Source organism: Neophocaena asiaeorientalis, unplaced genomic scaffold, assembly GCF_003031525.2.
Source record: "Neophocaena asiaeorientalis asiaeorientalis breed wild unplaced genomic scaffold, Neophocaena_asiaeorientalis_V1.1 scaffold59, whole genome shotgun sequence".
NCBI classification, from domain to species: domain Eukaryota; kingdom Metazoa; phylum Chordata; class Mammalia; order Artiodactyla; family Phocoenidae; genus Neophocaena; species Neophocaena asiaeorientalis.
The window spans coordinates 869,435-884,973 of record NW_020174268.1 but is presented as its reverse complement, the minus strand read 5'-3'; the positions used below and the strand labels follow the sequence as shown (position 1 = coordinate 884,973).

The following is a 15,539-nucleotide window of genomic DNA, read 5'->3' as shown; positions in this document are numbered from 1 at the left end:
ATCTGGTGTTGGATTGTTGACTTTTAATTATGTAATTGAACTCCAGAAGTGAGGTTCTAAGTTTGGAGATAATCTATACTCATTAAAGTATTCTTTGACAGTCAACAGATTAGAAAGAATACTGCCAAATTTGAGAAATTCCCCATTCTAAATAACTTGGAGGGCTTGCTTTTTGGTGATCCAGGTTACTTTTGATTATGAAGACTTCCAAAACACCAATATAAGGAAGATGTTGTTTGAAAGAAGTACGCAAGCAGAATCTAAACTAACTAGGGATTTACCTAATGGACTGAGGACTTATATTATTGTAAACAAGAATTGAGAAATAATTTCGCAATTATCAGCAAAGCTCCCAATTGGTGGTCATACATCAAGGTACTTTTTCCAGTATAACTTGTGAATTACAGCAGCTAACATGTATAGGGCAACTACTATGTGCTTTATAATGTAGATAATCTACTCTCTTATACAAGCTTTAAAGATAAGTTTGTGTTCAGCTCTAAGTAGCTAGGTTACTTGCACACTGCTTAAAAGAATAGACAAGACCAAAGAACCATATTTCTGTCCCTAGGTTAATTCCAAATATGGTAGAATTAAAACCAAGCAGATTTGGGTTCAAAATCCTAGCTCCATTCTCCAGCTGTGACCTTGGACAAACTACTAAACCTCTTTAAAGCTTAGTTTTTCTAAAAATAATTAGGGTTGGTAATATCTCTCCCATTGGCCATTTGTAAGGATTAAATAAAGTATCTTATATACGGCTTCCCTGGTGGTGCAGTGGTTAAGAATCCGCCTGCCAGTGCAGGGTACATGGGTTTGAGCCCTGGTCCGGGAAGATACCACATGCCGTGGAGCAACTAAGCCTGTGCGCCACAACTACTGAGCCTGTGCTCTAGAGCCCGCGAGCCACGATTACTGAGCCCGCATGCCGCAACTACTGAAGCCTGCAGCCCTAGAGCCCGTGCTTTGCAACAAGAGAAGCCACCACCATGAGAAGCCCATGTACCGCAACGAAGACCCAACGCAGCCAAAAATAAATATAAATAAAATAAATAAATTTATTTTAAAAATCTTATAAAGGGCTTCCCTGGTGGCGCAGTGGTTGGGAGTCTGTCTGCCGTTGCAGGGGACATGGGTTTGTGCCCCGGTCCGGGAGGGTCCTGCATGCCGCGGAGCGGCTGGGCCCGTGACCCATGGCTGCTGGGCCTGCGCGTCCGGAGCCTGTGCTCCGCAATGGGAGAGGCCACAGCGGTGAGAGGCCTGTGTACCACAAAAAAAAAAAAAAAAAAAATCTTATAAAAAATTTATTTAAAAAAATGGTACATAAGTGACTGAATTTCATGGGGACTTGATATGTAACTTCTTACAGAGGTTCTTGTTGAATGGGATCAGACAGCTTATTTTCTAGAGACTGTTCAGAGATTTCTGGTTCCACCAGAACTAGTCATTGGTCTCCCACTTTCTGATGGACTGTACTGACTGCCTCCACTTATCTATTCCCGTCGTTACACCTCATTTGTAGAATTTAAGATCATTTTAATGTTGGGGTGAGCATATGTGACACCCTAAAGTGTGTCCCTCCTCCAAGTACAGCATCCTCTGGTTTTCTCATTCCGCTGAGATTCTCCTGCCTCTACTGTAAGCAACAGCTCCTTGCTTTAAGACTCAGAGGTTGGAATGTAAAAGAAGTTTCTCAGCACTTCACTTTGCCCATTAGCAAGTTGGGTACCTGGCCTCCGCTACCCAGACCAGGAAAAGAGTGGGAGATAGAATGGGGTTGGGTGGAAGTGCTAATGAATGATGTTATCTTTCCCCACTTTTGTTCTAAGGCAGACATGGGGGTAAGGAAGCTGGTGTGAAGCTAAACACCAGGAGAAGTTGGCTGTCTTAGAGAGAGATACAGGGCGGCAGGTAATAGATTAAGGGTTAAGGTATTATTGCCTCACCCTTCTTTGGTAGAGAATGGATGAGTGTTGATTTCTCGGCCAATCAGAGGAGTTGAATGCCCCCAGATGCCATGGGGGCATTTGTAGCCTGGAGACACAATAAGAACAAATGTATTTATCTTGTGGCATCCTTGTTTACACTGGAAAAGGGAAGACCAGCTTACCAATGAGGGGTCTTAGGTACAGGACTGGGAAGTGGAACAAGTCCATCCTCTGGGGAGTTTTAAACATGATTAAGTGAAGGATGAGAGATTCTTGGAGTTTTAAAGGATGTGGGAGATTGTGTCATCAAACCTTTTTTTCCTAGTCCTCCAGCTTCTTGAGTTTGTGTTTTACTGAATACTAGAGATCATCCTTTTTCTGTAAAGAAAGAAGAGTTCTACCCTCAGGCACCTCACACACTATCAGTGGAGCTGAATTCAATTACATGCACATTTCACTCTTGACCTTTCTTCTGCTTATCATAAAAGTCCCAGTTAACCAAGAAAAAGAGAAGTTGGCTAAAAATGAGAAGTATCTCAAATTGATTGTTAAAGCCTATCGAGAAACACAAGAAGAAGTATATGTGTGTGTTTTTTAAATGTATTTTGTTTTGAAGTACTTTTGATATGAAAAGACCAATAGCTAATGAAATGAATGACCATTATATAGCTAGAAATATGAAAGAAACTTCTTGTATAAGATGCATCCTCTGTATAACAAGCCTTTATCATATTTTCTTAGAATCAGTTTATGGTGGAAGAACTGTATAGGAGAGCTATTAGAAATTTTTTTTAACATCTTTATTGGAGTATAATTGCTTTACAATGGTGTTAGTTTCTGCTGTCTAACATTTAATTTTTATTTATTTATTTATTTTTGGCTGCGTTGGGTCTCTGTTGCTGCGTGCAGGCTTTCCCTAGTTGCAGCGAGCAGGAGCTACTCTTCATTGCGGTGCGCGGACTTCTCATTGCGGTGGCTTCTCTTGTTGTGGAGCACGGGTTCTAGGCTTGCGGGCTCAGTAGTTGTGGCTCGCGGGCTCTAGAGTGCAGGCTCAGTAGTTGTGGCTCATGGGCTTAGTTGCTCCGCAGCATGTGGGATCTTCCTGGACCAGGGCTCAAACCCGTGTCCCCTGCATTGGCAGGCAGATTCTTAACCACTGTGCCACCAGGGAGGTCCGAGAGCTCTTAGAACTTTAACAGCACAAAGTTTTCACTAGACCAACCAGGCTGTTCCCTATTCCATCCCCTTCACCAAAAAATTAGATTCTCCTGAAGCTGTCAAACTAAGGATCACAGAATAGAAACACAAATAAGGAATTCTTTCAATGCTGTGATATGTGTTTCAAATAGCAGACTAGGAGTGGTGTTCTTTGTTTTGTTTTGTTTTCTGTAGAGAAGGGCAACCGTGGACTTGAGCAGACTGTAAACCCAAGTTGCTGGAGCAAAAGCTCATGATATCATCCTGGGGCACCACCATGAGAATCTTAATGTATTCTTTCTTACCACCTTGTTCCCGACTTCGTTCATTTGCTTCTGATTATTTTTAGTGTTGTCAATTATTTAGCTAACAGGCAGAAAACTAGGCTTTTATTGACATCCAGAGGGACTCTCCTGAGTGTAATAGTGAAAGCAGTTTATTGAATGCCTGTGGGGTTGCTTTCTAATTGTACGCATTAATTTGCCCAAGCAAGCTGGCTGAAAATACACAAGCAGATTGCATGTGCAGATGGAGCACACGGGATGGTTTTTATGAAAAGACCTCTGGAATGTACTTCTGCAGTACTGTCTTTTCCTTAAAAATCAAATGACTGTGACTATTTCAATTGGCGGCTGAGAACAGACCAGATTAATGGTGCATTAAGTCTGCTACTCTGGCTGGGGACAGACTCGAATTTCACAGTGTAGAGTTAGTTCTAGGATTTTTTTTTTTTTTGCGGTACGCGGGCCTCCCACTGCCATGGCCTCTCCCGTTGCGGAGCACAGGCTCCGAGGCCACGGCTCACGGGCCAGCCGCTCCGCGGCACGCGGGATCTTCCCGGACCAGGGCACGAACCCATGTCCCCTGCATCGGCAGGCGGACTCTCAACCACTGCGCCACCAGGGAAGTCCAGTTCTAGGATTCTTCAGCATGAAGGTGAAGGGTAGAAATAGGCTTCTAACCTTGGCATAGTTTTCACCATTATTTTACTCTGTCATTCCTTACTACTTATAAAAAGACAAATGTGACCTTTCAGGATGGCCTTTTTAATTAGTCAATATTGCTGGTAGATTTGAGGATTTGAAGTAACAGTTAATAAACCTTTGTGTGTGTGTGTGTGTGTGTTTTGTTATAATCAAAGAAAGGATGTTGTGATTTAGGTTATTTAAATTTCAGCATTTGAAATTTAAATGGTAATTTATTTTCAGTCATAGTCATCTTTCTCACCATGTGGTTTTTGGATGGATGTCGAGACAGATTTGAATTTTGAGCCCATGTAATGAGTTATGGGGGTTAGGGTAAGATGTGAATGGGGCAATCAGATGCATTTTGGGTGCAGGTGTTAGGAAAAACAATGTTCTCTTAAGGATTTGCTGGAGAGGTGAGAATTGGGTATATTTTAAGCATTTACAACTTTAACTTATATCTAATAATCATTTAATCTAATAGATTGTACATTTGTATAGTTTTAAAAATATACAAAGTGCTTGGCTCTTTTAAATGTTATTTCAAAGTAATAAGCTGCTGTATTACTGAGAACCTATGGAGTGTCAGCAGTGTTAGGCATAGTATATACATTTTTTCATTTAATGTTTAGATCAACCCTATTAGGGATATATCATCTTCATTTTACAGGTGGAGGGTTGAGTAATTCAAAGTCACATAGTGACTTTGTGAGCAATCCAGCCAAATCTTGGTCTTGAGATTTGGAGGACCAGGGATAATGAGTAATTCACAGGTGTGCTGTACTCACAAGGTCAGGATTATCAGGCTAGGGTGGGGGTGACAAGCCCTGTAGCTACACGGAGAGGGGGGCGGGCTGCGGAGAAGACTATAGAATAGGTCAGTTCAGAGATAAAGACTTGGGCAGAACTGACTTCTGATTCTTCCAAGGAAGATCTAAATTTTGCCTGCAAGAAGCAAAAGAAAAACTGAGGAAGAATGTCTGCTTTCTCTGATTTTCCTCAGACCCGAAGGACATCCTTTTCCAGGTACAACACTGGATTAACTCCACAGTTAAGCTTCCTGTAGGGTACATGGGCTTTTGTGAGCTCTCCTGGCTGGACTGTACTCCTAGGTACCAATATTTCCAGGGGAGAAGAGCTCAGTTCTTAAAACCTTGGTTGAAAAAGCCCTTGGAACCAAGCTCATTCCAAAGTAGGACCTTCCTATTTCCAAATTGCCAAGCACCACCATGAGCTCAGCCTGCCGATGGTAATGCTGGGAAGTTTTCTTCATTCCCGCCATTGGAACCAGGCATCTCTTTAATTTCCATTTGAATGATAGTGTGATTAGTTCCTAGGAGGCACGTCTTCATCTGTTTTAGTTTCCTAGAACTGAGGATCCAGGCAGGTCTGCTGAATATGCACGCTTAGGTTCCAAGTTTGTCTTCTAATATGCTCACTAAACTTCTAATGCCCTTCGTGGGAGCTTCCAAAAGACACTTAAGGGCTAAATCGATCCCTTATCCATATGGTAGGCTTAAATCCAGCCTCACATTTTATAATCCCAGTAAGGTGAACTGAAAGTCATCCTATTCATAACTTTCTATCTTATGCTAATGAAGTGAACTTACAGGTACAAAAATCCTCTATTTGTTCAGAATGAGACTGAACAGTTTATCAGAAATCTGAGAGAATCCCTGTCTACTGAATGTTAAATCATGTTGATGGTTAAAATTTCTAGCCACTATCAATTCTTCCTGCAGATGTCCTATGAATGTTAACTCATTTTCATACCCACTGCCACCACCTTCATATAGGTATTTATCACATGCCACTTGCATTATGGCTTCTGTCTCCTAGTCATCCTCTGAGTTACTGGAATGGCTTTCTTAGCTCTCTTTGCCAACGGTCTCTTTTCTCGATTGTCTTATATGTTTGTCAGATTTCATTTTCTACAGCACAGCTTTTGTCATGTCACTATCCTATTCCAAAAGCCTTGATTACTTCCCATTGCTTATGAAGTAAATTCCAAATTCTCTAGCCGCACGATGGGGGAATTGTGAGCCGCCTTAGTAAGATGTCAGAAAGGACTGATTGGGTTTGGGCCTCTGTCGGGTTGATTTCGGGAGAGGGTTTGAGGAAGCAGGGTTTTGTTCTGGGTTGGCTGTTATCAGGAAGCAGGGGTAATAGTGATTAGGTATCAGGTATCTTTTTTTTTTTTTTCGGTACGCGGGCCTCTCACCGTTGTGGCCTCTCCCGTTGCGGAGCACAGGCTCCAGACGTGCAGGCTCAGCGGCCACGGCTCACGGGCCCAGCCGCTCCACGGCATGTGGGATCTTCCCAGACCGAGGCACGAACCCGTGTCCCCTGCATCGGCAGGCGGACTCTCAACCACTGCGCCACCAGGGAAGACCTCTTTTTTTTTTTAACTTTTTTTAATATTGAAGTACAGTTGATTAACAATGTTGTGTTAGTTTCAGATGTAGAGCAAAGTAGGTATCAGGTATCTTAATCTTATTTAAAAGGAGGGAAGATACTTTTAATTAATTAATACTGTACTTGATAAATAAGCAGTAGTCACTCCTATTAGCCAAAATTTTGGGGTGTTTGGTCACTTTTGTGGTTTAGACAAGATTCATGTATCTTTCTTTGTTCAGACATATCATGGAGTGGTCTTTTTTTTCATGATTCATCGCCATCATAAAGTGACCTCCTCTGATACTGATATTGTATGAAATTACTTTCAATAGGAGAACACCAAGGCTTAGCTGTGAATGCCAGGGCAGCTCCTGGATGTCAGGAACAGCTTCTGTCTTTTTCAGGATGTAGTTAATAGTTGGTTAAAGATAAAAGTTGACTGGTGCCTTATTTACAAAATAGTTTCACTTAAGTATCTCATCACTGGAACCTGGTACCATCAGTGCTCCTCTTGGGAGGGTAGATCTAGGATCAGACTGCCTGCCTGGTCTCAAACTTTAACCTCTCTCCTAACATTGAGCCTAGGTTTCCTCATATATAGCATGGGGTGGGGCTAATATTTGCGAACTTGAAGATTAATCAATATAACCCATGTAAGAAATCTAGCATAGTGCTTGGAGGGAGAAGGTAGAGTATAAAGGAACTCCAAACAAGGATAGCAGAGGAAGAAGTAAGAGAGAGGGACCAGCTGACTCCGGCCTTTATCTCCAAGGGTAGAGCCTAAGAACTTTTGGACACACGAGAAGACCCTGGGGCCTGGAAAGTGCTCCTGGTAAATGTACTATACCTGGGGGAATATGTGCCCCCCCCCCACCGCCATCCTGGAGACAAGCTGCCTGCACAGCCAGCCAACTTTATCACTTTTGTGTGAGTTCTAAGATCTTTACTGAAAAAAACTGCCAGAAAATAAACTCTGGTCAAACAAATAAGGACTCCAAGAAAGAGGAAGATGTAAGTTGTCAGAACAATTATGAATAAAGAAGACAATGACATTTATAGCCAAATATATGATTAGCTTTTTTCTTTTTCCTTTTTATTATTAAGAATCAACATGATGAAATTAAAATCATGGAGGATTTCAGTGCTATGGAAGAGGCACAAGGGAGAGAGAAGGATAGCAAGTAAAACAATTATTATTGTTTTTGCACGAGTGAATGCTAGTGAATTCCAGATATTGATAGAAAAAAATAAGTAATTATGTGTTTATTATATGTTTAATTGTATTGTATGTACAAATAGGATATATAACAAAAACGTAAGAAGAAAAAAATCAAATGAAAAATTGATAATTACAACAAAAGGCAGAAAAGAGGGTGGAAGTTTTATAAGCAACAAGACAGCAATCACAAAAAAGGTATATAGGCTAAATTTCCTTATTTAAAAAAAAGTTCCTGGATTGCAAAAAAAAAAAAAAAAAAAAAGCAAAAATCTAGCTATATGCTACTCTAAGAGATATCTATAAAACAAAAGAGTTGGAAAACAAAGGCATGGAACATATATCCATAAATGCTAGTAAAAGAAGGCAGATGTAGCAATATTAATAGGAGACAAAATTGAATGCAAGATGAAAAGCATTCAACAGGATAAAGAATATTTTATACACATAAAATATGTAATCCCAAAGATAACGTGAACTGTAAATATCAATATAGATTTGAAATATATGAAACAAAAACTGCTGAAGTCTGTAATATAGATTATGGGTTTGTCAAATTTTCCTTTTATTCTCCGTAGAAATTAACAGGTCATCATGTGAACCAAAAGACTTCATAAGGAATAGAGGATATGAATAACAGTGACTTGGCACGATAACATAGACGTAGTTACAAAGTGTTGTACCTAGTTTATGAAAATACCTATTCTTTACAAATATGACTTAACTACCATTGGCCATGACTAAGGCGTCAAAGACTCTCAGTAAGTTCCAAAAATACCCCCAAATCCTATAAAGCCACTATTCCTAAGAAAAATGTAATAAAATTAGAAATTAAGCAATAAGAAATTTTAAAGTCTATCCACTTAAAAATTTTTTCCTAATTACCTTTTTAAAGGATTGTTAGGTTACCATCTGTCACCACACTAGACTTAATGCAGTGATCATTTCATAATGTATAAAAATATCAGGTCACTATGTTTTATACCTGAAACTAATATAATATTGTGTGTTAATTATTCAATTAAAAAATAAAAAAATTAAAGATTCAGGTTCCCTGGGAGGATGGGGGGAGACTATTAGGATAAAAAATTTTGAAACCAAAACTGAAATTACAAATTACTTTGGAATAAGAGAATATAAATTTTCAAGTATTCCACGTTAAAATCCATGGGATGTGACTACAAAATTATTTAGAAGATGCAGAAGTTTAAAAGCTTTTAGAAAAAATGGAGATAAAATAACTAAGCATTTTACTAAGATAAGATTATAGCCATAAAATAAATACAAATAGAAGGGAGGAATAAATAAAGGGGAAAAAGTGATGAAGTTGAATAGAAAAATTTATCATCACTAAATTAAACCAAAAACTAGGTTTATTTGGAAAATTCTCGTAAAATAGATAAACTTTTGACTTGTCTGAGTAAGGAATAAGGAAGAACTCCAAGGATAAGAAAGGAAGTATAACCAAAATTCGAGAAGAGAAATACTATGTCCTACTTCTGTTAATTTTTTTTAACCCAGATTTCCTCATTTATTTCCTAGGAAAATATATGCTATTAGACTTGACACCTGAATAGAATAAAAACTCTAAATGGAAGGGAAAATGTAGTTTGATCTCACCTAAAAAAGACAATAGGCCCAGTTGGTTTGAAAACAGAAGAAGAAGGTAACTTTCTCAGTAAAGTCTGGAACAGGATAAGAAGGGCATTTGCTATTTATCACTGATACTGATTTTTAGATAGAAAATTAGAGTTTCTATTTCTAACAAAGAAAGAATTTAAATATTGGAAAGGAAGAGATATAAGTGCCTCTGATTGCTCACCTAAAACCTCTCAAGGAAATCAACTAAAAAATTATTAGAACTAATACAAATAGTTTGACTATCATGAATGAATCTAAAATCAATATGCAAACACTTCTGTCTTTGCACCATCAGACACACCATCAAAACCTCATTATAAAATATAATTGAAAGAAAAATTTCATTTACAATAATCATCTACACTGTAAAACAGGTGAGTGTAAGTCTAATAGACCTATACATAAAATAAAATACCTAAAATAAAATGAAAATATTAAATGTAGATCATCTATTTACTATAGAAGGGAAAAAAATCAACATTGTAAAGATAATTCCACTCTTATTTATATATAAATTAAACAGGACCTTTTGTGAAATTTGATAAAACATTTTTAAAGAGAAAATATTAAAAAAAAATAGACAAACCTGAAAAACTGAAGGGACAGGGAGAAGCTTGTACCAGGTATCGTATACAACATAGGTATGGTAGTAATAACAAAGTGTTATTGGCATTGTAATAAATAAACTTAGTGAATGGGAGAGAGTCTACAAATAGACCCATGGGTATATGGGAATTTAGTATTTAGGACTTTAGCTATTGATAAAGGTATTTGTTCAATCAGTGTCAAAAGGACAGATAATTTGACAACTTGTACTAATTCAGCACAATTAGAATGTAATGGAGAATGCTTTTATAATTTTGTGGTAAAACTCCTTTCTACGCTATATACACAACTTGGAAGCCATAAGAAAAAAAATACAGATTTGACTACAGAAAAAAACCTATGATAGATGATGTAATGAACTACGTTACAAGTAAGTGATAGTCTAGGAGAAACTATTTGCCTCAAAAATAATGGGCAAAGGCTTAATTTCACAAAGAAGCCTTACAAATTAATAAGAAAAAGGCAACTATAGAAAAATTGGTAAAGGGCTTGAAACAAATAGTTAAAAGAGAAGAAATATAAATAAATGAAATATTCAGCTTCACTAATCAGAGAAACACAATTTTTTAATTTATTACACTGGTAAAAATATAAATGTATTGATAATATCTCACATTAGGAAATGTGCTTTCATTTATTCAACAATATGTACCTGGTATGTGTCAAGCACTGTACTAGGTTAGTATATACTAGGTTAGTAAGTTCCTGGTATGTACTGTGAATATCACTGAGTCGCGCTCCCGTTGCCCTCCCTCCATGTAGGCCCACTTCACTCATTTATATCACCGTCTGCACCATGCAGTCATTGTCATTTGTGCGTCAGCTGACAGGAGGTGAGAGAAGGAAAAACTGCCCCATTCACTCCCAGCAAGATATAAAGAACCAGGGAGATATCTGTCACTGGTATCTTTTCAGTGAGGGTACCTTTTAAATTATGACTAGCTTTAAAATCGGTAGTTTAACATTTTTATTAGTATGTTCTTTTTTTTTTTGATGTGGACTATTTTTTAAAAAAAATCTTTATTGAATTTGTTACAATATTGCTTCTGTTTTATGTTTTGGATTTTTTGGCCGCAAGGCATGTGGGATCTTAGCTCCCTGACTAAGGATTGAACCCATACCCCCTGCATTGGAAGGCAAAGTCTTAACCACTGGACCGCCAGGGAAAGTCCCTATTAGTGTGTTCTTATGTGTCTGGTGGGTAACCAGGTAGAGGAAGGTGCGTAGCACCTTGTAGCCCTGGGGTGTGATTAGTGGCAGGAGTCCTACAGATCTAAGTGAATGTTCTTAAGCGTATTCTTTTTTAAAATCCTTGCTGTTTATTTATATATGGTCCTGTGCATCTGTTAATCCCATACTCCCAATTTATCCCTCTCCCCGCTTCCCCTTTGGTAACCAAAAGTTTGTTTTTCATGTAAACTGATTCTTCCATGAACGTTAGAAACCCTAGTTGTCTTTTCTAACTATTTTTTTTAAAAGCCTTGTAGGAATTATCTTTGCATTTCTGTCCTATTTAAATGAGCCAACAGACACACATTTCACTCTCTGTGGCCCTTCCCGTATATTTTATCCTTTCAAAAAAGTCAAAAACTTTTTGATTGATGAATCTCCATTAATATTCCATCATATTGCAATATAACCAGCCATATCCCTTTCCTTCCCTGACTTTCTCACCCTCAGTTTCTCCTTCCAAACCCCTACCTGTCCTCAAACTACTGGGATAAATGAGTACACGTTTTTATACTCTGGGCCTAGGCGGCTCCTAGACCTGATACCAAGACAGTTTAAGGATGGGTGGGTTCCTCCCCTTTCCCACATTCTCCTCCCCTGACTAAGGTTCTGAAATAACTAAGATGCCTAGCTTAATCCTTGAGAATTCTGTTCTTCTACTGTTCCTCAGCTCTTCTTGGCCTCTTCTTATGTACTACTTGTGGAACTGATGACCTAAATTGAGAGAGAATTCTCTTGTATATGTAAATTTATGTTGTATTACTAGGGTTGGCTAATTGCTGTGATCAACAGACCTCAAAATAAATAGTTGGTTGAGCATTTTTTTTTTCTCATGTAAGACATGGGTGAACAGGTTTGAGAGGAGACCCCCTCCACTCAGATATTGAGGCACCAAAAACTGTTGGCAGTGCTACCACCTTCAATACACAAACGACTTCCAACTTAGTGCTGGGGTTTGCCTCTATTCCAGACAGCCAGAAGGAGGAGGAAAATGTATGGGGGTGTATGCGTAGGAAACTTATTATTAGCTCATCCTGGAAGTGGTGTGTATCACTTCCTCATTCCATTAGTCAAAACTCAACCACATGGCCAGCCTTAGCAGTAAGGGAGGCTAGGAAATGTAGTCAGGTTGTATGACTAGAAGAGGAGAACTTCCATTTTGATGGATATTTAGCAGTCTCTGCTACAATGGAATTATGCCCAGGTGATGCTACCCTAAAGAGGCATTTTAGGATAAGCCATAGGCATCACCCTAAGAACAAGTGTCATAAGTTGAAGATGAGTTAAGTAAATCTTCAAAACCAGTCTGTTATTGGTGGTCCATCCTCAGTTGTTCTATGGAGAATAAAGGAAGGGATCCTGTATTTATGCCTGGGTCAAAGTGATAAAGTGGGAGAGGATCACCCCCCTCAGTAGGTGGCAGAAGAACCCCCATGAAAAGGTGACTCAGTGCTAGAGTCCAGGGTTCTTAGTTTTGTTGGATTTCCCGTCCAGTAGATCTTCCTCCTTTTGCCCCTCAAGGAGGTTCATATATTTTTTTATTAAATACGACCATAACTACCTACAGGAATTCCAATCCAGTTCAGCCAATGTGTGGAATTTACAGTATTGATAGTAGAAAAATGCCATTTAGCCTGGTAACTTGGAACTTGTCTTGTTTGTATAGTTAATCACTTGGGAGTTATCCACCATTCTTCACAGGCCCCTACTTGTATGCCTCTGACAGTCCTGTGGCCCTGTCATTATGATTGTGGCATGAGTGGGGCAGTGATCGTTGGCACAAAGGCCATGCCTGGTGGTTAGCAACCCAGCCAGCTTAGTGCTTGGCATTGGCAGGTAAGAAGCAACTGTTGGAACACAATGCAGGGCTGCCAGCCTACTTGGTCTGAAGCTCCTTATTTGCTTATTATCATGGTGCTTCTTTTTCACTGCTTTCTCCCACGGTCTGCTCTCAGCTAAGGATATTCAGAAATCTTAACCAAACTTCTGGCAATACTCTTCTTTTTGCACTTTTGACTGATGGCTTCATAAAGCCCCAGACAATGGGGCAGCTTCCAGCCTCTGCGACTTCATTAGTCTCCTTGTCTATTCTGGGCAAGATAAGCAATCCTAGACAAATGGAAAACCTGCTTGTCTCAGCTGCTGAAGCCTTGTGTTTCTCAGGGTTATGTTTGTCACTTAACTTTCAGCTCTTCCTTTCCCAGCTCAAGCTTCTGACCTTGTTCAAGTGCCATGTTCTACCTAAGTAATTATTTGAAGTGATGTTGGCATCTCTTTAACTTCTTATTCCTTTTTTGATTCCCCCCCCGCCTCACTGGATACCATTTATTTTTACCAGACCATTTGTGTCTCCTTTGATGCCCATGCCCTAAATGCTTGATAAAGTGGATCTTAGCATCAGCCTAAAGTATTAGCGGGAAGCAGAGGGATGACAAAGAAGGAAGCAGAAGGGAAGCAGGGTGCAAGGGTCTGGTGCAGTGTAAGTCTGGCCTTGCTGAGCTATTTGATTGTGAATATTGGAGTAATGGGATCAAAATCCCACAAATTACACGGGGAAAGGACAAAGGAACAGAAATTCATCACTGGTAAGCAGAATGGGGCAGTTGTTACAGTAAGGACTGGGAAACAATTCCAATATTCGTGCCTGACATACATGAGGGGAGGAACTGGGATGATGGGGTGGATTTTTAAGGAAAAAGTAACTTATTAAGACAGAGGATTCGTCTAGGTCCATCTATCACAGTCTCTTAGAGCTAAAAAGAGATGCCAGAAATACAGACCAGAACTGACAGCACTTCTTACCTTCTGTGGAAGGTACAAACCAAGTATAAAGGTGTGTGTGTGTGTGTGTACGTGTGTGTGTAGGGAGAGGGTCTGTTTCTGCTTTCAGAATTCCAAAGGGTCCATGACTCATAAATGGTTAAGAGTTATGGATCAGCAGCTCTGTGTGTGCTGAGAGTAGTCAAAGCACGAGGGCAGTGAGATGACTAGGAGAGAGAGCCCTGGAGGGTGAAGGGCCTAATATGACACCAGTGTGGAGTGAGGTGCTGTAGGGGAGGGATATTCCACAGCCCTACAGTGAAGTCTGAGTGTCATGCTTTAAATGTTCAGATAGGAAATTAGGGCCCCATACTGTGGAATCTGAGAGGACATTTATCTCCATGTCAAAGTACACGAAGCAGAAAAAAATGAAATCATAGGTTCATATTCCACAAACCTAGTTTTACATTTTTCAAACTATGAATGCAGCCTTGCAATAGCATTTTGTTTTGATTTTCTACTCTACCGCGTCCGCAAACTCACCTTTTGTTCTACCTAGGACACTTTTAGTCGTCCCCCAATAAAAGTCTAGGCTAGTACCCAAAGGCACAATAAATAATGATAGTTCTACTTTGATGAAGGCACTAACACCTATTTGGATTGTGCTAGCAAAACTGCTGAGTTCTTGAGAAGACTTGACACACAGTCGCCACACAGAGGTACCTGTCCAGTGGCTGTTTGCGACCCACAATCTTCAGCTTGGGTAAGTGGAACGTCATTCAGGGTGCCATCTGGCACTTTGTAAAGTGGATGAAGATTAAGGCCAGAGAGTGACCTGTACAGCATAGAATTTTGGAAGTAAAGGCAGGTGATCTGAGCTGAAACTTTGACCTCAACTATTGTCTCAGCTGTAAAACAATGCTTGTACTTGTTGCCAACATTATGGACTGAGCATCAGCCTCTGAAAAACCTTTGATCTCACCCAGTCATCCGTCCATCTATCCATCCCTCAAATTTTTATGTTTATATAAGGTCTACCAAGCACATACAGTTTCTGCCTGGAAGGACCTTAGTCAAGTGAAGGAGAGAACCAGGTATAAAGCAGAGTGGTGAGTGCAGAGCATGTAGCAGTTGGAAAGCTGAAGCTTAAAAGATGAGTCAGAAGAGAGTCATTCCAGGTGTCAGAAATTAGAAGCAAGAATTAAGGTATAATAGCAAGAAAAAGCATGGCTGTGTTAGGGATGAGTTTTGTGTAGCCACAGTCTAGAAGGGCAAGCTAGAAGGCTGGAGAAGAAATCAGTAGCCATGAGGAGAGTTTCTCATTTGTGGCAGTCTGGGATGGTTCATTGTGTGGGCTGTCTTGGGTAGTGCAGGATTTGTAGCATCCCTGACCCCGGGTACAAGATGCTATCACCAACTCCCGGACACTGAGGTTCCAGAGATGCCCCACACAGGAAGCTCATGGTGCTTCTGGTAGAACACCACCGCAGACATGTATATGCCACATTGGAAAACTTGAACCTCATTCTGTCAGTACTGAAGGTACTGTAAAGTTTTGAACAGGAAAGCCTCAAGGTCAGATTTGCATTTTCGCTGGAT

The 15,539-nt window shown here is 39.7% G+C and overlaps 1 protein-coding gene across 1 annotated transcript in view; it reads left to right on the top strand.

Moving 5' to 3' along the window:
• EPSTI1 (epithelial stromal interaction 1) overlaps nucleotides 1-15,539 on the top strand; it is a 98,770-nt gene that overhangs the window by 42,322 nt on the left and 40,909 nt on the right. Inside the window, exon 7 of the mRNA XM_024755315.1 lies at nucleotides 14,610-14,703. Within this exon, the coding sequence (XP_024611083.1) occupies nucleotides 14,610-14,703 (94 nt within the window). The remainder of the gene's footprint in view (nucleotides 1-14,609; nucleotides 14,704-15,539) is intronic.